General features: G+C 39.5%; 1 protein-coding gene across 1 annotated transcript in view; it reads right to left on the bottom strand.

Moving 5' to 3' along the window:
- ABCA12 (ATP binding cassette subfamily A member 12) overlaps nucleotides 1–22,439 on the bottom strand; it is a 121,897-nt gene that overhangs the window by 57,709 nt on the left and 41,749 nt on the right. Inside the window, exons 16-28 of the mRNA XM_087706250.1 lie at nucleotides 22,081–22,254; nucleotides 19,020–19,184; nucleotides 17,762–17,966; nucleotides 16,413–16,552; nucleotides 15,885–16,004; nucleotides 13,110–13,200; nucleotides 11,182–11,361; nucleotides 10,400–10,712; nucleotides 9,011–9,125; nucleotides 5,344–5,673; nucleotides 4,294–4,363; nucleotides 3,822–3,956; nucleotides 1,883–2,038 (exon numbers count right to left, since the gene is read on the bottom strand). Coding sequence (XP_087562376.1) covers nucleotides 1,883–2,038; nucleotides 3,822–3,956; nucleotides 4,294–4,363; nucleotides 5,344–5,673; nucleotides 9,011–9,125; nucleotides 10,400–10,712; nucleotides 11,182–11,361; nucleotides 13,110–13,200; nucleotides 15,885–16,004; nucleotides 16,413–16,552; nucleotides 17,762–17,966; nucleotides 19,020–19,184; nucleotides 22,081–22,254 — 2,194 coding nt within the window. The remainder of the gene's footprint in view (nucleotides 1–1,882; nucleotides 2,039–3,821; nucleotides 3,957–4,293; nucleotides 4,364–5,343; nucleotides 5,674–9,010; nucleotides 9,126–10,399; nucleotides 10,713–11,181; nucleotides 11,362–13,109; nucleotides 13,201–15,884; nucleotides 16,005–16,412; nucleotides 16,553–17,761; nucleotides 17,967–19,019; nucleotides 19,185–22,080; nucleotides 22,255–22,439) is intronic.

The following is a 22,439-nucleotide window of genomic DNA, read 5'->3' as shown; positions in this document are numbered from 1 at the left end:
CCTTTTTCCTTCCTTCCTTCCTTCCTTCCTTCCTTCCTTCCTTCCTTCCTTCCTTCCTTCCTTCCTTCCTTCCTCCCTTCCTCCCTTCTCTGCTTGCTTGCCTTACTCTTAGAACTTGTTGCACTATGCAATAACTGTTCAGAAGAGAGATCTAAATAGGGAAAATTCTGTGTAGCAAACTCAAAACAAAAGAAGAGTTATCCTCACAGATCGTTGAATTTTCAATTTTTGTCATGTCACCTGTTCTTCTCTACATTCTCCTAAATCTTTTTTCTTGGTCCTTTACTAAATATGAGCATACAAAAACATTGTTACATAGTCAACAGGCTATATGTAGATGTTTTAAATAGATTAATATGAATACTAGCATAACTCTGGCTTTAATAAGCACCACATTTAGCAGCAAATTCAAGTATTGTTTTAACCATAGAAATATATAGTTACATATAAAAGTTAAAATGTAAACAATTGCTTTTCCAAATGTCTGTGAGATTGTCTCTTCCCCCCCCCCCACCCAACCAGAGTTTAGATTTAAACTGACTTTTACATTTCCTGGTGAGATTAGTCAATTTATTTGTGAAGTAGGATAATGTACAAATGTAAGCAATCTTATGTTAATAAACATAATAAACTTTATAAATAAATAAATAAATAAATAAATAAATAATTTATTCCATTGTTCCAGCAATTAGATTCAATCCAGCTCCTTCAAATCTATGATCATTATGGTCTGCAGGTCACAAAATTTGAAAAGCATGTTGTCAATTCTATATAATCACTAGCATAAGTTCTTGAAAATAAGGTTTGGGGGGATATTGTGATTGAAAAAAACAGTACTGGAAAAGGTAATTTCATGTGTATTTTGTCCTAAGTACATTTTTGCAGCTTTTCACTGTGATTTTTATGGTGGATGCCAAGTAGTTAAACTCATTTTCTCCCCATTTGACCTCCTTTCCAATGATCTGTCTCCTCCTTTCCCTGTTCAGATATCTGATAATTATACCCTACAGACCAGGGGTGGGCTTCAAAAATTGCAGCAATGGGTTCGCTACCCCGTTGCTGGGTGGGCGTGACCATGGTGGACGTGGCCTAATTGGCCTCCTACACCATGGGGGGGCATTTTCTGCCCTCCCCGGGCTTCAGAGGTTTTCCTTGAGCCTCTGGGAGGGTGAAAACTGCTTCTCCCGGGCTCTGGAGGCCCTCCAGAGGCCAGAAATAAGGCTATTTCTGGATCTCTGGAACTTCCAGAGGCCCGTCCCCCCCCCCGAGCCTCCGCGCAGACCCTGGACTTACCTGGCGTGAGGAACGGGCCGCGTGGAAACTCCTGGGAGGGGCAAGGAGGGGTGGGGTGGCCGTGGCCAGCCAGGGGTGGCATTTGGGGGTTCACTGAACTGGGCAGAATCCTAGCTAGTAGATTGCCTGAACCCGTGCGAACCCCCAGCAGCCCCCACCCCCTGCTACAGACCCTACCTGTGTCAATCAAAGACTGAGCCTGAGATGATTGCACAGGCTCCTTTCTGTGGAAAGTTTTGTCCTGACTTTGGCAAAGGCAAAACCAACCATTGCTAAATAAATCTTCCAGACCACCCAGATAAATTTTACATTCAATCCAGAGACAAAGAAGTCAAAGGTTACATATTCAAAATATTCATCTTCAAAATGTTGAGATTCAGCTACAAGGCCTTGTAACCTCAGGGTTGAAATAATTTTGTAAATAATTTAGGACAAAATTATAGATTTCTTATTATTTTCTACTGGCTCTATCTATTAAATTGTAGTTTACACTTATTTCACTTTAGCTGGTCTCTCATCTAAGACAGTAATAACATTTTCATTATCCAATATATCAAAATATTTTCTTTATACTTAAAAAAAAACATACACATCTTTTCGGGGAAAGTAGGTTGTTTTCTCAAGAAGAAATTGGTGAAAAGATATCCCCTTAACTTCTCACGCAACAAAGGGAAATAGCCATTGCGCTCAGACCAGTAAGATGGAAGGAGTGGGAAATACCACGGAGCTGCCATCCCATATTTCCCTGAAACGAGAATAGTGACAAAAATGGGAGAGAGATTGAAAAGCTCTGTAGTAACATTTTGATATTATCTCAACAGTATCAGGCCTAAAGAAAGTAATACTTGGGTTTTGTTAGATTTCAACCTTTCCAAGTATGAGAATCCTCTTCTCTTCCCAAACAATAAACAGCCACATTATTCCAACTGATCATTTGACTGCTAAATATTCATGTGAAATCTAAGGCAGGCATTTCTGAATTTATCTGAAATGAAATCTATGAAAACAGAGCAGGACTGCAGAATTCACTTGAATACGTTCCTGTGTGAGATCATGGACACTTCCACATGGCAGTTGTCACAACAAGAAGCACCCTGCTTTGAAGAATTAATTCCTTCTATTTCTGTTTTAAAAACTTCTGTGTCAACTTCTAAAGCGCTGCCCTGACTATTATCAGGTTGGCATTCAAGGGAGGATTCCATGCATACCTTCGGCCAGAGTTGGATCTCATGTTTCTACAACCTACTTCCTGAATACGATGCATGACGCATGACAGAAGGGAGGAGATAGCGGGGTAAAGTTGAAATGCAATTAAACGAAAGCCAGTTTAGGCTCCACAGAAGATCAAGCCAAGATGTTGATCCTAATAAATGAATGTTCTTTGTTTGAACTTTGTTTCGAGGCTCATAAATTAATTAGGTCATCTCTTGGGAACTTCACACTATGCTAACCATGAAGCTAAAAGAATAGCATGGTAGATGTCAATTCGCAAAGCATCCCTGGCCTGCTCTCAAGTTGCCATAGCCAAGGGGGGTGGGAACATGAACTTGCAGCTATGGCAAAGCGGCACGGCAACCAAAAACAAAAGCACATTCCACGCATATCTCTGTTGAGGCCATCTTCTGGGGTTACCCATAGTGGCCAGAGGGGAGTGATCTCTACAACCCGCAAAATTGCTTTGTTGGCAAATGTGACTGATGACACCCACTGGGGGGAGGGGGGAAACAGGGTCAAACCTGGCTTGTAAATTACACGGGGTCAGAGTTGACTTCACTTGGAATGTGCCGACATGAAGCTCATAATAAATAACTGGATTTCTTTTGAAGCTTGGCTCAAGGGTCATGATTTAATTAGGGTATTGGTCAGAACTCTGACAGTGGCATTTTTGCAGCTAGGCTGCTGTAGGCGAACCTTTACAAGTGGGGAAATGGATGGGATGGAGAATAACGGCTCTTTTTTCCCCCCTGGGATTCTTGGGAATAACCAGAAGAATTAAAGTCACATTTGTTGATTAAACTATTTGTTCTCCTTTCCCAGATAATTTCAGCAGCCTCTGAAAAAGGAGGAGCAAAATCTGTTGAAGGACAATCCAATCCAATCCAACCAAGACCCAGTAGAACAAAATAAACTTGGCTTCATATTAATCAGTGCAGAATGAGATAAATATTAATTCTCTATCACAAGGGCTGATTATCCAAAACCAGTCTGAAGTGGCACGTAGAGACATTTGAAGGAGCCTCATTTCTTCAAATTAGAGCTTAAATTAGGTCACTTTTGAAATGCTTCAAAAACTATTTCTCATTGTCACCAATCGTTATTCTGTATATAAGTAGTAACTCAATAATGTTACCTTAAACTCCATTAAAATCTATCCTTTTCCCACATCCAGAATCACCAAATATAGATATCAGTGTGAAAGATACATGCCAATGATAGCATGGATATTATAGGATAATTTGCCCTAACTTTACATTTTAAAAAATTGCATCCATCAAAATACAGTATTTTTAATAACCACTATTACATACCTGGAAAAACATTCCTGATGTACCAACCCAGAATGAAATAAATAAAAGAATCTATCAGAATTAACCAGCACATCCAGCTAAAATTAGTATTGTCCCCAGACATTGGTGATTCATGCATATTATCCCACTGCAGACCTATAAACAAAGAAGAAGAGGGATGCACAGGATAACCGGCATTAGCAAATGAACACACAGCATTTCATTTGGGCTGTTAGGATATATTTTTCTTATAAAAATGTAAGATATAAAGATAGATAGATAGATAGATAGATAGATAGATAGATAGATGGATGGATGGATGGATGGATGGATGGATGGATGGATGGATGGATGGATGGATGGATGGATGGATGGATGGATGGATGGATAGACAGACAGACAGACAGACAGACAGACAGACAGATAGACAGAAAGACAGACAGACAGACAGACAGACAGACAGACAGACAGACAGACAGACAGATAGATATACCAATGCCTTGTTCTTCATAATGGGCAATATACTGGCTTGCATAGCTGAACGCAGTTGGAGATAAAAGGCTCTGGGGAAAAAACAGGAAGAAAGGTAACTAACTGAAATATTTGCAGTAATAGAACGCAAGGATGATTTGGCTCTAGTTGTGGTGGTTTGATTATTTAATCACATCTCCAAACTCATTAGTAGTTATGGGTTTGAATTTAGGTCCCATCCAGAGGTGGGTTTCTGCCAGTTTGCCCTGGATCAATTGAACCTGTAGTGGTGGCGGTGAGAGACTCCGCCCACCTGCCAGGATGCGTCTGCTCATGTGCACGAGCGAATCAGTAGTAAAATAAATTAAAACCCCTCACTGGTCCCATCTTTCCAACAAGAATCATGTTCACAACTGTTTTTTAGGTAACTGAGTCAGAGGCAATGATTTATTTTAAGCTGTTGTTATTTAAGCTTATTTATTTTTATTTTAACTTATTTTAATAAGTTTCATCATCCAGCCCAGATTTAATCAGGCTGATGTATCTAAACTCATCATTATTCTACTGCATGTTTAAAAAGTAAACATTTGTTGAAAACCAAATTTTAATTTGATTTAGAACAGATGAATTTAATATTAAATTCAAACAATTTGTGAAAGGAATGCTTATTCAGAACGTTCACAAAATAACTTGTTGATCCATGGAATAATTTTTTAAACATTTCCATATTAGGTGCCCAGTGAGTAAGGATCACAGTTGTGATGAATGCAGCACTATGACAGAAGATACGCTTTGTGGAATTAAGGACCCAGATTCAGTACACGGCAAGTCAAATGGACACCTCAGGCATCCTAACAATTTCCATCTCAAGCAGTGAAGTCCCATATTCAATTAAAATGGCTGGGACATTACTTGACATACCAAAAACCAGTTTCTAATGGTCATGCTAGTATTGTCTGTGGCTGCAAGACAAAGCGAGCCCAAATCCATAGGTAGATTTGCTTCCCTCACAAAAGTCTAGTTGTAAACTCCCCATTTTTTCTAGAGAACATATACAAGGACAGATATTTACCAGCAGGCTCTTGGCGGTGAAGCTCATCTGATTCTCAATCACTAGTAGGACAATGAAGGGGAAGAAGGCCAGGATGTAAACCAGGCAGCCAACCAAAGCAGCGATGTTTGTATTGTTGAAGAATACGCTGATGAGGTAGCTCATGGCTATGATGGAGAAGCTGTAGTCCAGAACGTACAGGAATAAGATCACAACATTTATTTTTGGAAGGATATTCCCAAATTTGAGAAATAAAACAAGAAATACGTTAGTAATCAGGAGAAATGTGATGCATTCGATGAACCAAGCGAAGAAGTGACTGCTGGAATTCACACCCATCATCTTCATATACTATGGAAAAGGGGGAAAAAATGAAAACTTCTTAATGAGCAAAATGCATAATCTATAGTTCAGTTTAATCCTTAAATACTGAACCATTAAGACATATTTTATCAACTTGTCTTCTAAAACAGAAAGGTTCAGTAGCACCAGGCATTATTAGTTTCATTTCTATAGTCTTGAAAATGCTGGTCTATAGGTCACGTGCAAATGTCAACCCACTACGGCTCACACTTCATGAATTGTGGATCAAATCCTTTTCCATCCCCAGTTCCTATTGTTGAATCTCAGATCAAGAGACCAGCTAGAACACCTATTATAAACAGAGAAGTGGGAGCCTGTAGCTTGTAATGGACTATTTAAAAAAAAAAAAAACCTCAGCCAAATAATTAAATAACAAATAGTTTACCTTCTCTCTCAAAAAACAAATAACAAAAACAAAACCAGTCCCTCATTTTAGTGGAAGCCAATGCATTGAAGAAATCACATAGTTCTTTTTGAAATATGGTCAATTTAAAATCCTAGGGTTTTTTCCTTCTCTATTGCAAACATTCATAACAGAATTGTTAGTTGGTGGAGAGTCTTAATCTGAGAAGATTTAATGGGTTTCAGTACTAGCAGTTAGCGAAAAGTACTTTGCTCTGGTTACCTAAAATACCGCCTTGTTTTATTTAAGTACAGAAAATCTAAGAACCAGCTTTCCCCCTCGTGCTGTATTGATAGTGCAGAGTACCTAGACTCCCTTAGAGAGTAATCAAATTCTCCTACCTGTAATGCAAAATAATATGAAGAATCCCAAGAATGAAGCTTAAGGTGTCATCACTTCTTATGCCATAACACTTACGGTAGATTCTGAATTAAAATAATCCTAGTTGGGGAGATATCAGGTAATCTAGTTTTTTTTTAAATCCCCACTCTGGTCTGGGCTGCACTTGAAGACCATTCAGAAACTACAATGCCCATAATGCAGTTGTTTAGGGAGTTACGTATGAGAATCAATTTAAGCACATAACTCTGAGAGCTGCACTGGTTACCAGTTGGCCTTTGAGTATACAAGCAGTCCTGGAGAAATGCCAGGCCACTTAACAGATGTTCAAAATCACCATAGATGGGATGGGTGGTTATGACAGCAGCAGTGGGACCTCCACAGTCATTCGCCCTTAGGACAGGCCGTGGGGATGCTCCAGACCTCTCTTCCTGCCCGCATCCTGCCCCGACGGGAACCACAGCGCTTGGCCTGGCTCCCCAGGCGGCCTAGAAGCAGGCACCGTTTCCAGGGTCCTTTCAGAGTTCTCTGCCCCAATCAGCTGACCATTGGGAGGCTGCAAAGCTTTCCCGGCTGGCTATTGCTAAGCTTTGGGGAGCCGGGTCCTACACGCCCCCTCGCTTAACCCCTCCCCTCCCCCAGAAGCCCAATTCCTTTAATAAATGAAAGAGAAACGCTGGGAGGGACAGACGAGATTCTTCCCCTCCTCCCTGAAGCTAATGCCCCTGCATGCAGTCTGGCAACAGTGGGGAGAGTTTTGCAGCTGCCTGAGGACCAGTTGATCAGCAGCCGGAAGGCTCGGAAAGGTTAGGGAACTAAAACAGGGCACCGTAGAAGGCGGAGGAAGAGGCGGCAGGAAAGAAAGAGGAAAGGCAGGAAAGGTGTTTCTTTCCCCATTGTTTCTCACTGCCAAGAAGTCGGCTGTGTGGTGGGCTGACTCTCAGGGTGAGGGGGCCCTTGGGAGGCCTGAGACAGGGGGGCTTACGCTTGACCAGGCCTGCCAGTATCGCCCCCATGCCTGAACTCCGCTTAATGACCTGTGCATTCGTTTAACAAATGCACTAGGGAGAGCAGGGATGGCTGGTCATTACTTGAGGCTTTAACATTCATTGCAATCTCCAACCCTAATGGGCAGGCTCCATTAAGGTTGTAATTTGAGGACTATCTGTAATTTGAAATGCTGATGTCCCCTTTAAAACCCTTCATCGGCTACGACTTATATATCTTTACAGGTATCTGTTCCTCGTAGTTTCTGCCCATCCGTTAAACCCAGAGAGAGAGTTTATATAAATCCTCCTCTCTGACATCATGACATCTGCTGGATCTATGGAGGATAGATTTCTACGTTGCTTCCCCTGATCTCTGGAACAAGGTTCCTCCAAATATTTCATCAGTGATTATGCTCCTGAGTTTTTTTGAAAATATCTATCCATCTCCTTCTCTTTCTCAGTTCTTTGGTATCTTATAGAATCATAGAATGACAAGGCTGGAAGGGCCCAAGGCAGGCAGCCTGAGATCCTCCTGGAGAAAGGATTCTACAATCTCTTCTTTAAAATCCCAAGCGGTGGAGCATCCACAAGGCAAGCTCTTCCCTTGATTAATTGTTTTGTCAGGAAATTTCTCCTTAGTTCCAGTTTATCTTTCTCTTTAATGAGCCTCCACAGATTGATTCTTGTTTTGCCCTCGGGTGCTTTGAAAAATAAGTCCACCTCCTCTTCTCTGTGACCGATGACAGGCAGCTGTCATCCGGAACCTAAGTACCTAATCCATCCCTTCATTAGGCTAGAGTCCAGATGTTAAACCGCTCATCAAACAGGTTGGCTTATGCAAATCCCTTATCATTAGGTTGCTCTTCTGTGCCTCGAGGGCACTCATGGCTCACCTTTTCCAGGCTGAGTGCCCAAAATGCAGGCGCGCACATGTAACCCTCCAAAACCCAAAGCATGCGCAGCCCATGTGCCCCCTCCATGCACCCCGCCCCCTGCATGTGCACGACAGAGACCCGAAGACCAGCTGGCCACCGGGAGGCGTGCGCGCATGTGTGTCAGAGCTCAGGCAACAGCTCGCGTGCCCACAGAGATGGCACTGCATGGCACCTCTGGCACGTGTGCCATAGGTTCGCCATCACGGCTCTGGGACATCAGCATTTCTTTTTTCTTTTTTGGCATTGTGGTGACCAGGAGTAGACCAGGAGTAGCAAGCGTGGACTCCCTAGTGCACCAAAGAAGCATTGAGAGAGAGAGCCCAAGTATGCTAGACATCCACTAGCCACACAATGTTCAAATAAGGGCCTCTCTGCATTTGCAGAAGTCTAACTCTATTATCCCCATATCGAAGCGCTATGAGCAGCCTGGCTAAGCCATAAGTCTTTAATGTCCTCAGGACAATGTCCCCCCCACAGCCAGGCCTCTAATAGCAATTCCCAGTGAATTTGCTTGCATTGTTTGGAGAGAAGATTGGATCATTATCATCCCGTGAACACATCAAGAGATCCCCTCTGCGTGCGTGCAGGCAGTCTAATTTTGCAGGATTAATTTGCAAGCAAACTTCAGGATCTGGCAAGTATTCAAAGCTTCAGCCTACCTCATAAAGCCTCAAGTCTTTTTCTTGAACAAGCTTTTTCACAAAAGCTGCAATGAAAAGTGTCCAAGCAGCCATTAATGTAACCGGAAGAGAGTAGGTCACGCTGGTCAGAAACCTGTAAAAAGCAAAGCAATTATTTAGGTGAATGCAGAGTGGTTTCCCTTTGTGAATCATAATTAAGATAATTTTCAAAATACCATAAAAGCCTTTGAACAGTAAAAATGTTTTCTCTCACACAGTCTATAATTAAAAAGTATTTGATCATTTTAAGAACAGGAATATATTTTGCTGAATGCAACTTCAGCCTTCTTTGACAAATATCTCGTTCTACCTCAACTTCTAATCAGACGGGGACAGAGATACGAACTTTTGCACTGTAAAGCATTGCACAATATGCACAATGGCTACAATATGCAGCTACTTTGCACGACTCCTGATCATTGATTTGATTTTTTTACATCCCCGCAAAATCTTAGAAGTAGCTGATGTAAGATGATGTCCACAAAAGCCAAAGTCCATTGTTTTGTAATTCAATATTCTCCCCAAAATTCAATATCTAGTTATATGTCCCAAATAACAGCATATTAATGCTCACACAGCACTTTAAAACTCTGCATGTCATTGAGGTTTCCAGAGCAATGCACAATGAAACCATCAAGCTACAGTGATGAAATACAGTAATATACACTAAATTCAATCAAGAAAAAACATTAAACCTGGGTGCAATCAATGATTGTGACATCATACGGCTGGCACTGATGGAATGATGGAAATAACCAGATAGAACGCCTTCATTTTTGGCTGAATCATTTCACCTTGTAATATTTCTCATCATAATGCAGAGATCATCATGCCATCTCCTGGGTTTTGGCAACAACGTATGTTCTCCTATACTTATGCAAAGCATCCCATGCAAAACAGAATGACTCCATAGATCGGGCATGAAAGAGAAGTGAGGAGGCACATGGCAACACTCTGCAAATACCTGAAGGAGTCCTCACAAAAAAAATGCTACATCCTGCTCTCCGCCATCACAAACTGCAGGGTGTGGAATAGTGGATTTAAGTTAGAAGACGGCAGGAAAAAAATCATAAAAGTAAAGATACATTTTAACAGGAGGGACAAATATTAAATGGGTGATGAGCTGCATTCAATCAAGCTAGATGACTATCTGTCAAAAATTCCTGCAACTAACCCTGAGGTCACATTCACAGGCCTAAACATAGTGGTGAGTAAAAATAATTCATCATAATCACTGTTAATGGAGCATAAAAAACTTTATCCCAACTCTCATTTGATACTTTCTTATGCATTTCATACAATTAATACATTTTAGCTATTTTTCCCCCACTGAGACATTAAATATCCTACCAATTCACACAGACTTACATGTCTTTATTATAACAAGGATATGGTGTAGCCTGAACCTGGACAGCTATTTCTTCTGCACTCTTCCCAGTCTGTAGCTCAATTATTGCTCTATCGATGTTATCTTGGACGTAGACAAATGCTCGACTGTAGATTTGGCTTTGAGAGGCTGAAGTATGTGGCCCCACGGTCCAAATTTGTTCCCGTATTCTTTTTGTTGTTTGGGAAATCTTGCTGCTCATTCGGATGGTATAATTGACTAAAGGTGGGAGGGAAACTCCACTGGGTGTTATGTGTTTTCCTGTCCCATTTGAAGGTAAATTGAAAATGACACCTTTTAAAAAGGAAGAGAAACATTTGCAATTACTAAATAACTAGTATATGATAAAAATGTATGAGCCCAACAGAGGCTGCACCCTGATTTATCCATTGGGAGAATAATAGAATAAAAATGAATAATGTCAGTTATGTTGGTGTAATTTACAACTGACTTCTGTAATGACTATTGAGGTTTCATTCAATCCAAATCCTTTACCTGTTCTTACCTGTTCAGAAGTATTTCCAGAGGGCTGCAGTGAAATGATATATTCTGCTGGTTTTTACCTATATGCATTCCAGGATAGTTTATTTGTTGATAAAATAATTTAATTCATTGAAAATGAAAAACGTGTCACATGTGCATTAGTTTGATCATAGGAGTATTTGAAATTATGGGCATGGCAGGTTAGCTGAAATAATATGTCTAATCTTGATACTTTTTTAAAAGTTCCAGTGGGAAAAAATCTCCATACAACCTTACTTACCTGCCAAAAGTTCATTTCTCAGAAACAGGTCTTTTGCCATCATCTCCATTTCCTCTACAGTTTTGCCTGGATGGATGCGATCAAGCAGCACACATGAAGAGGCATTTACTGAAAATCTTGCTAAAGTAATAAGTTGATGTATGATGTCAGTGCTGTTCTGTAGTTCCAAACGTATATCATCTGAAATAAAAGAAATCAAGCAAGAAATAATGTCTTACCAACATCCCTTCATGGATTACTGCCTTGTCATGGCGAAGGGCCCTGCGTAGCTCAATGAACCTATGAGCTACATCATGCAGGGCCACACATGACGGAGAGGTCATAGGCAGAGAAAGCTGACAAAATGTGATCCACTGGAGAAGGAAATGGCGACCCACTCCAGTATCTTTGCCATGAAAACCCCATGGACAGCAGCAAAAGGCAAAAAGAAATGACGCTGGAAAGTGAGCCCCTCAGGTCGGAAGGTGTCCAAATGCTACTGAGGAAGAGCAGAGGGCTTTTACTAGTAGTGCCAGAAAGGGTGAAGCAGCTGGACCAAAGCCGAAAGGACGCTCAGCTGTGGATGGATCTGGTGGTGAAAGGGAAAGTCCGATGCTGTAAAGATCTACACTCCATGGGAACCTGGGATGTAAGATCCATGAATCAAGGCTGAACGTGGTTAAACAAAAGATGGCAAGACTGAACATCGACATCTTTGGAATCAGCGAACTAAAATGGACAGGAATGGGTGAATTTAATTCAGGTGACCATCAGGCAAGAATTCCTCAGAAGAAATGAAGTAGCCTTCATAGTAAATAAAAGAGTAGGAAAAGCAATACTGGGATATAATCCCCCCAAAAATCCCCAGGCAGGATTTCGAAGAGGCAGAGGAACTAGAGATCAAATTGCCAACATACGCTGGATCATGGAGAAAGCTAAGGAGTTCCAGAAAAACATTCCTTGGAATGCAAGGTGATCAAACTGGTCAGTGCTAGAGGAGATCAACCCTGGCTGCTCTTTAGAAGGCCAGATCCTGCAGATGAAACTCAAAGACTTTGGCCACCTGATGAGAAGGAAGGACTCCCTGGAGAAGAGCCTCATGCTGGGAACGATGGAGGGCAAAAGAAGAAGAAGGGGACGGCAGAGAAGGAGGTGGCTGGATGGGGTCACTGAAGCAGCAGGCGTGAGCCTAAGCAGACTCCAGAGGATGGGAGAGGACAAGAAGGCCTGGAGGAACGTTGTCCATGGGGTTGCGATGGGTCAGACATGACTTTGCAACTAACAACAAGAACTTACCAACATACTCCAAATTATAATGTCTTACCGATTTTAAAATTCACAAAAGCCCCCAAATTATCAGAAATTAGTTTAATAAATTTAGTTATGAAATTCCTAAAGCTTTAAATGCTCTTTGTCAATAGACTTGTTTTCATAGGATGTTATTGCTATTAATAATAATAAATGTTATATAACATAGCTGCAGATGTGATCTGTCTCAGATTGTAGGTAAGAAATTTTCTGTAAATGTTCATCCCATTCTTTCTAACTGTATGATTTTTTTTCTTCTTCACCCACGTAGAGTCTGTATATAGTATACACACTCACACAAACACACACATAAATATACACAAATATTCATATAGCAGATTTGATTTTGTTCAGAAATGCTTTACTAATGGCCAGGTTTGTCTTACAAATAAGAGTTTCTCATCATCTTAATAACATTTAATAGGAACATAAGGAGTTACAGGCCAAGATTTGTGAGAAAGTTTTTTTGCCACAATTGTTGGTTATCCTCTAAAATGTGATGTAGATTATAGTTCATTTTTAATTTATATGACAGAATAATGCAATTAAACCTATATTCATCCTATACTACAGTACCATCACTATTCAGTCAAGAACCTATACTGTACCTGATGGTGAAATGAAGATACACAATAACTTACCCAGTTGATTAATTTGGTTTAACAATTCAACAGCATCCAGCTCCACCATGAGTTTGATGAAAACTTGTACAAAAGGATTCTGCAATGTGTTCTGCCAAATGACATGATGAGTATTTAATATTCAACTTCAAATACATTAGGCTATTTTTTCAAATTGTGGTTGAAATGATTCCCCTCAAATAAAAAAAAATTGACATTTCCCAGTAAAGCGTCATTTTAATATAACATATATTAAAATGACACTTTATCCACATTATCCATCTTTAGAGTCCTTCTTAAGGACCCGGGGGAAGCAAATAGTGTTGTTTAATAGTGTTAAAAGTATCATCACAGGAAGTATGCTGTTTCAAATAAAGCTGCATTTTGAAATTGATTGATGGTGATTTTGTCAATGCTGATGGTATTCAAGTGGTGTTCCAGATGTTTTGGGATTGCATCCAAGGTATTTCTATTGGCACTATTGTTATCTTGTTTGTATAATAACAATTATTACTGGAAGGAAGGAAAAGAGGAAGGAAGCTCAGACTAATTAGGAAATGAAAGCAAATGGGAAGAGTCATTCTTATCTAGAGGATCATTAATCTTATTTTGTTATATACCACAAGTAAAATAAATATTTGTGGTAGTTATCAAGCTGCATTCACATGCAAAAATGATAGAAAAAATCTTTCTGAAGATATTAATGACCATATTTGGGACCAGCTACTTGGTCGTTAAGCAAAGCAGTTGCTAAGTAAAACATCATGATTTTACTATCTTACTTCAGCTTTTCCCTGTTTTACAGATCTGTGAAGGTCATAAATGTGAGGACTACTGGTCATTGAAAAAACCTGCAGTTGGTTGCTAAGAGAGGAACTTGCTAAATGAGGACTACCTGTATTTCTGACACAAAATTTCCTCGTAAGATTTGATTCACTATACAGTAAGTTATGCAGGTATTAATAACTGAGTGGAATCAAGGGCACTCACATAAATAAAACTCTCTGCATAAATTAAGTGCAAATATGATGTATGAGATGAGATGTTATATGAGATCTAATATGTGATCTAAACCAGGGTAAAGTCCACAGAAATGTTTCCATGAAAAAATGTAAAAATAATTTCTTTCAGAAACAAGAAGGAAATCACTTTCCTAATGAAGATCTCTGTTCCCAACAGCTTCACAAGCAAGAGTTTTCTGGACTTTTCTAAGAGGATCTTTGGCACAAAAACATTAGTATTGCTTCATTCAGCCGTAAAAATGACAATTCTCACAATCCTAAAACACGAAACACTAGAAGATTATCTATTACCTATTGTTATATTGAATGTGCTTTATTGACTAGCATGAATTTCATCCACTGCTTTTTTATGAATAAAGATAGCAAGATTGATTGCAAATTCATTGTAAATATAATGAGGCACCCCCCAAAAATAGGAGCCATAGCTACATTTTTGGGATTAAACCCTGATTTATATAAAAAAAATTCTGAATTTACATTTTGAACTCAGACATGTTGTGATTTATAATACATAAATACTTCAATTCTCTTATTTCTCATATCATAGTGCTTCGAAAAGAGAATACCTGCTTTTATAATTCAGCGAAAGGTTGGCAAAAGTTCACTAATTTGTGGAGGAAATAAAACCTTTAGACTGCACTCTTTTCCATAAAATAAAATAGCATAAATTAATGTAAAATGTTATGCTAAACTAATACCAGTATATGTGTTAAAACTAAGACAGTTTAAGAACTGTGCAAAATAATTAAAATCTGATAAGAACTCCATTTAAAGCAAAAATAACATTTAAATAATAATAATAATAAATATTAAATAATATTTAACTAGAGTTATTTATTAGGAAATAAACCACAATGGAACTTAGTTCCAGATGGTGCCAGATAGTGGAGGTTCCATATTTTCAAGTGTGCCTTATAAAATCCAATAGTAGCAAAAATTTTGCACCATGTATACTTATCCTAACAAGTTAAATTTGAAGTGAATCATGGCAGCCATCACAAAAAAAAAGTGTTGAATCCCAATTTACTCTGATTGCTTTCAGCATCTCTTGAAAATATATCAGTGCAACATCTCACCGTCATCATTATGCCGATGCCCTGGATCTGGGACAGGATATTTTGATAGTTATGCAATGGGAGCTCAGTGGGGGTCTTAGTGGTAAAGCAGCTAAATATGAGCCAACAGTGTACAGTGGCAGCAAAAAAAAAGCCAATTCAATCCTCAATTGCATTAACAGAGGGATACAATCAAGATCAAGTGAGGTACTAATGCCACTCTATAAAGCCTTAGTAAGGCCACACCTAGTGTACTGCATCCAGTTTTGGTCACCACTCTATAAAAGAGATGTTGAGACTCTAGAAAAAGTGCAGAGAAGAGCAATAAAGATTATTAGGGGACTGGAGGCAAAAACACATGAAGAACAGTTACAGGAACTGGGCCTGGCTAGTCTAGTGAAGAGAAGGACCAGGGGACATATGATAGCAGTGTTCCAATATCTGAGGGGCTGCCACAGAGAGGAGGGGTCAACCTATTTTCCAAGGCACCTGAAGGCCAGACAAGTAATAATGGATGGAAAATGACCAAGGAGAGATTCAACCTGGAAATAAGGAGAAATTTCCTGACAGTAGGAACAATCAACCAATGGAACAGAAGTTTCCTTCGGAAGTTGTGGGAGCTTCATCACTTGAGACTTTCAAGAAGGGACTGGACTGCCATTGGTCAGAATGTTATTAACAAGTTAACAGTAGTCAAAATATGAGATGACATTTCGTACCTTCAACATTGGAAGCGTGTCATTTAATATGGCTAGTGAATCCATGAGCATAGGCGAATGGTCCAACCACTCCTGGGCTTTTTGTGTTAGATCGGCCATCAGTTTCAATGTTGAATTGGACTTACAGAATTGAAACAAACAAATCAAACATTAATATATTCTATAGGTAGGCAAAGAAGTGATTTTAAAGATAAATGCTTTTAGCACAAAGTTTTGTTTTCATGGTATCATAAAACTAAGGACTATAGCTAAAAAAACAACAATAGCTCTGAAGACAATTATGCTAGTACAAATGTTCAGAATTTGAAACTTAGAGAATTTAGTTTAATTAAATTAAATTCCTCTCTCATTTAATTTAAAAGGAATAATTGAGTTGCTGTTTTTGTAAAATTTTGTAAATGAATTATTCTAGAAACTGACTAATAGAATTTTCCATGAATCAGGTCTTCAAATTTAGATTCTTCTTATTTATCAAGAATATTCTAATAACAGTGAACTGTTTTTAAATTTTTTAAAACGCGGCATTACCTTTTCCATGATGGCTCGTGTTTCAGGAGTGTCTGGGGAATACAGAATCCGCCCACGCAACAGGGGCTTTAAGAAAGACCAAATCAAAGCTCCTGAAGGTGTCTTAACCAAGTCCAGAAACAAGGAGACACAGAAAGGTGCTATGGAAGAGACAAGAGAAATATTGGACCAAGCAACTGAAGCAGACCTCATTCAGCCAAATACACTGGTCTCTTAGCATCCTAATGGATCCTCTCACAACCTTGTGGTCCACATACTAATGTAATACTTTTGACAAAACTACCCTCCCCAAAAATCTCCATTTGCTTAATTCAGCCAGAAAGACTTAATGTTTAATTAAATGAAAATTTGGAAGGACTACCTGCCAGTACAATGTCACTTTTCCTTGTATCTATATAGGATTTTGCTGTGCCAAAGGTTGCTCTCAAGGCCATGCAGAACTATCACAATGAGTGAGACTCTTAGTCTTTCTCCAGTGATAGATTTAATTCTGCTTCCTACTTGATCCACTTGACATATCCAAGTAGGACTAAGCCACAAAACAAGGGCTATTTTTTTTATTTCAGTGATCATATTTTTTTAAAAAGAAAAAAAAGCACAATTTCTATGTTAATTATGAAATTAGAATAAGATTTGTCATCCCACATTGTAGTTTAGAAAATGGTAGGAAGTTAAAAAGTTTTTTCAAGTTAATTATATTGAACCCAAGAATTCCCTGATGTCTTTGCTGTACAGGTAGTCCTTACGGCAGTTAATCTACTGACTGTTCAAAGTTACAACTGCACTGAAAAAAGTGACTTATGACTGTTTTTCACAGTTACAACCTTTGCAGCATCCCCACAATCATGTGATCAAAATTTGGATGCTTGGCAACTGACTCATAGTTATGACGGTTGCAGTGTCCCAGGATCATCTGATTACCTTTTGCAACCTTCTGACAAGCAAAGTCAATGGGGAAGCCAGATTCACTTAACAGCCAGGTTACTAATTGAACAACTGCAGTGATTCTCTTAACAAATGTGACAAGAAAAGTAATAAAATGAGGCAAAACTCACAACAAATTTCTCACTCAGCAACATAAATTTTGGGCTAAATTGTGCTCGTAAGTTGAGGACTACCTGTATTTTACAGACTATACGTAGATTTCTACAATCCGAAAAAATGACCAGATCTAATAAATGAGAAAAAGAACTTGGCTTGTGTAGTTTTAATTGTGCTGATTATATTATGCTGTTGAAAACAATATAATGAAATAAAAAAGGATTATCCCAGACTCTCACTAACTTTATTTCTGCTTGGTTATGCTGAAAGGATACCATTAGAGATGTTGCTTCCACTGTCAAACTTACTAGTATCAGACGGAATACTATATTTCTTCATAAGATGTTGAACATTTTCATCTTCATTTGCAGAAGAATGGTGAACACTCTGCTCCTCAAAATCAGGTAGTAGAGATTCAAAAAACAAGGGAGTGATTTCATGGTTGCAGAAAGTTTTTGATAAAATGTTCAACATTCTGCTATTTATTGTTAGATTGCTAGCCTCAAATAAAGCCTGTGAAAATAAATAGAAGACAAAATGACAGAAAAGAAAGTAAATCAAAGAAGAGAATTAATTGAACATTGGACGGGGTTTCTCATTGAGATCCAGAGGCCTCCCACCCTCACATCATTCAGGAAGACCTTATAATCTGGCTGTTTTTCCCCAGGTTTCTTAATGTAGGATGGGTGAAATCCCTTGTTAGATGTTGACTCATCCTTCCATCCTTCCGAGGTGGGTAAAATGAAGACCTAAATTGTTGGGGGCAATATGCTGATTCTGTAAACTGCTTAGAGAGGGCTGTAAAACACTGTAAAGTGGTATATAATTCTAAGTGCTATTGTTATCACAGGGCAACAATTTTTGAATCAAGATAGCTCAAATGAAGTAACTTACAGAACACATCCAAAATTTGGAACCTATTTTATTCTCATGGAATTAAAATTTGGCAATTTTTTTGATTGCTTCAGGGCTGCCACAGAGGCGTTTATGTTTAGTAGACTGGTCCTTCTCTAGCCTTCCTGAGTACACTGGCCCCTCCTTTAGCTTCTGGTCCCACCCTAGTCATCCACTGGTCATCAAGTGAAGTCATCAAGTGAAGTCATCAGCTGCCAGAGGGTGACATCAGGCCCCAAGATCCGAGAGACATGTGGAGTTACTTCTGAACATTTCTTAAAATTATTTTTCCTCACTTAGAGACAAAAATCTTGCCAAACTAAAGCAACTATTTATTTGTTTATTAAATTTAGATGCTGCCCATCTTGTTTAGAAGAGACTCTAGGTGGTTTAGAGACAAGAGTAATAAGTAATAAACAAGACAGACAATGTAAAATAAAATGCAAATAAAAAGCAGAAATTGACAATATTTCTTCTCTCAAATGCTGAACTCTATTTGTTCTCTTTCAGTGTGACATTTTAGCTTCTAGTCTGTAATAACAATCCTTCCCATAATATGTTGGAACGGATAATTTAACTTCTATGCAAATTAAACAATTTCTAGACTCCTGATATTTTTCATTATTTTTTGTAATTCCAGCTTCCCAAAATTAACACATTTTAAAAACAAACCTTAGAAAGTGGTGCATGTCTTGCCATCCTCAACTTTTTCAGGGAATGAATTGCATCTAAGAGTGGATGAACATCTGATACAAGCTTCGTCCTCAAGTGATCCAAGTCTTTCAGAAGTTCTAATGCCTTATCCATAGGAATTTGGAATTCCTTAGGGAAAAACATCTAGGGAAGCCCACAAAAAGCAACATCATAATCCAAACTAAACATATTTTTAAAAGAGATACATGTGATACTTGGTATTAACTGATACCAAATAAAGCGTTTAAGTTTAATTAATTCTCTTGCTCAAATCGCAATATCTCTAGACCTCCTTGGACTGAATTGGGCTTCAAAGATTATATACCAAGAGACCACATTCTCAAAAGATCAAAATTCATATTTTTGAGGGAGAGAATGGAACTATGGAAAGCAGTCTATTTTCTGCTTAGTTCAATAAAAATTGTTATTATTCCTGTATTCTCCAGTCCATGCAAAGCTCATCATGCTTCACTCTGCTCCATCCTTAAAAATAAGTCTTTCAGTATCAATATCATTTGTTAGCTCCACAACTTACCATTCCTAGTTCTACCCCTTGCCAAGAAGTCAATAATTACATTACAGTATTCATAATTAGAAGGTTCTAGGAATTATATTCACATAATTCCAAACATTTCAATGAATCTATAGAATCACACATTTAAACATCTTCTATAAAGGAGTACATACATTGTTCAACTATAGTCTTGGAAGCACAGCAACAATTAATAGTGGCTACAGTAACACTAAGACTTTGAACAAAATCATAAACTAAATTTATTTAGGGTATTGTTTTTAAATGACTGTAACAATTACAGGTGTAATTGTTTTTTGAAATACATTATAGTTGTTGTTGTTTTTCCTATTATTTTTATTTCATTGGAAGGTTAAAAAAAAAGTCAGAATAAAGCCACCTCCGCAGAATCTCAATTCATTCTTCCCAGGATTGTTTCAGAGCGGAAGTGAAGAGATTTGATCCTTCCACCATACCAAAGCAACCACTGAAGAGAAATAGGCTTGGAGGCAGCAAAACTATTAGGTCCTCATCTTTTAAAAGCTTCAATGATAAAATGTGGTTAACCATCTGCTGCAGACCTCAGCCCAGGTAGATGAAGGGAGATCAGTGCCAGCATAGAGCAGAATGGGGGAATTAAGCACAGGCCTCCTTAGTCAAACCCAGATCCTGGTGATTACAAGGACATATCCATAAGATTTTTTTAAGCAAAAATATGGAAATGATTCACCACTCCCTCCTCCAACAGGTTTTTTCAACTTCCCAGTCTAGCTAATCGCTCTGAGATTTCCCAATGAGATTTCTCAGAGAAGCCTTCATCAGATTTAAATCAGCTGAGCTTTTTTGTGATTAGCCAAAGGCCACCAGGTGTTGCCACCTGCAATTGCATACGGGGAAAATTCAGGCTTAAATCTAATAAAAAACCCTTTAAAGCAAAACGCATTTGCATGTGTGTAGTGACATTTGGGCCACTTTATGTATTTCATAAATACGGTATAAATAGTCTGTTTTCTTCCCTCTGCTGCTGTGTATGAAACATTCGTATTTTGCTAATGATCATATAAAGAAGTGCTATGTATGTTCATGTGTTATAAATGCTACTACTTATTAACACCTTACTTTTCACTTATGAAGTTTATATGAAGTTACCGGTGCTCTATAATTGTGTCTGGTATCTACAGTATGTATTGGGAAGGATCCCCATCTATGCCAGTTCCCCCCTTCCAAATGAAGCTACTATTTAACATCTACATGAAACCGCTGGGCGAGATCATTCGGAGGCACGGGATAAAATACCATCAATATGTGGACGATACACAGTTGTATCTGTCCGCCCCGTGCCAACTCAATGAAGCGGTGGACGTGATGAACCGGGGCCTTGAGGCTGTTAAAGACTGGATGAGAGCTAACAAACTGGTACTCAACCCGGAAAAGACCGAGTGGCTGTTGTGTTTTCCTCCCAACAATTTGGCTGATGTTCCATCAATCAGGCTGGGGGGGCAAAATTTATACCCCTCAGACAGGGTCCGCAACTTGGGAGTCCTCCTGGACCCACAGCTGAATTTCGACCATCACTTGTCAGCTGTGACCAGGGGGGCATTTGCCCAGGTTCGCCTGGTGCACCAGTTGCGGCCCTACCTGAATCGGGAGGCCCTCACAACAGTCACTCGAGCCCTTGTGCTCTCTAGGCTGGAATACTGCAATGTGCTCTACATGGGGCTGCCCTTGAAGAGCATCCGGCGACTTCAGCTAGTCCAGAATGCGGCCGCGCGAGTGATCGTGGGCGCACCGCGGTTCGCCCACATAACACCGATCCTCCGTGAGCTGCGCTGGCTACCTGTTGATCTCCGGGTGCACTTCAAGGTCCTCCTTACCATCCATAAAGCGCTCCATGGTAGTGGGTCTGGCTATTTGAGAGACCGCCTTCTGCCAATTACCTCCCTGCGTCCCATCAGATCGCACAGGGTAGGCCTCCTCCGAATTCCATCCGCCAGTCAGTGCCGACTGGTGACTACGCGGAGGAGAGCCTTCTCAGTTGCAGCTCCGACGCTATGGAACAATCTCCCCGTGGAGATCCGCACCCTCACCACCGTCCAGGCCTTCCGCACGGCCCTTAAGATCTGGCTATCCCGTCAGGCCTGGGGATAGGACTTTACTCTCTCCCTGCCCGAATGCCGAGTGAATGTTGTGCTTTTATTGTTAACTATTTTTACTCACATTTTCTTTTATGTCTTGTCTTGCACTCCCCTCCCTCATTATTGTAAGCCGCCCTGAGTCCCCTCAGGGAAAAGGGCGGCCTATAAGTGTTCAATAAAACCAATAAAAAACCTAAAAAGCTGCTAAAGAGTCACCTGTAATTATACTCGTAACATTTTAGTTTCAGTCATGTTGGACCAGAGAGTTGCCCAAGTCACATCTGGTCCCATTGAACTGATATATCCACCACCAATTAAAACTGACTGTTGATCTTGTGGATCTCTTTCCCGTTGTGCATAGAATGGCAAATAACACCAAACACATGAAACAAACCTTATAGATGAATCTGTAGACATCTAAGTAACGCAGAAATGTGATCCCCAAAAGATAAGACTTGTAAGTCCTTTCTGCAAGGGAGAAGTTGCAGAATTGTTTTGCTATGACTTCCAGCTTAGCATCACCAGTATCCGTATTACAGGACTCCAGCTGCAGGATTTGGAACATCAGCTGTATTGGCAGGAAAGAAGCAGAGTGGTAAATACCAGGGTCTCTCTAAGAAGATTAAATTAAGCAACTCTCTTTAAAACCACTGACCTAGACCACTTAACAAAGCAGCAGATAGTTGCATCATGCAGCTTCCTAGCTTGCAAGCAAAATCAGGAATGAAAACACTCGGTTTCTTGGGGCTTTAA

Source organism: Thamnophis sirtalis, unplaced genomic scaffold (genome assembly GCF_051295495.1).
Source record: "Thamnophis sirtalis isolate CommonGarterSnake01/CBP01778 unplaced genomic scaffold, rThaSir2_p1.2 scaffold_1, whole genome shotgun sequence".
Classification (NCBI taxonomy): Eukaryota; Metazoa; Chordata; class Lepidosauria; order Squamata; family Natricidae; genus Thamnophis; species Thamnophis sirtalis.
Note: the sequence above shows the minus strand (reverse complement) of the source record. Positions and strands in the feature narration are given on the sequence as shown.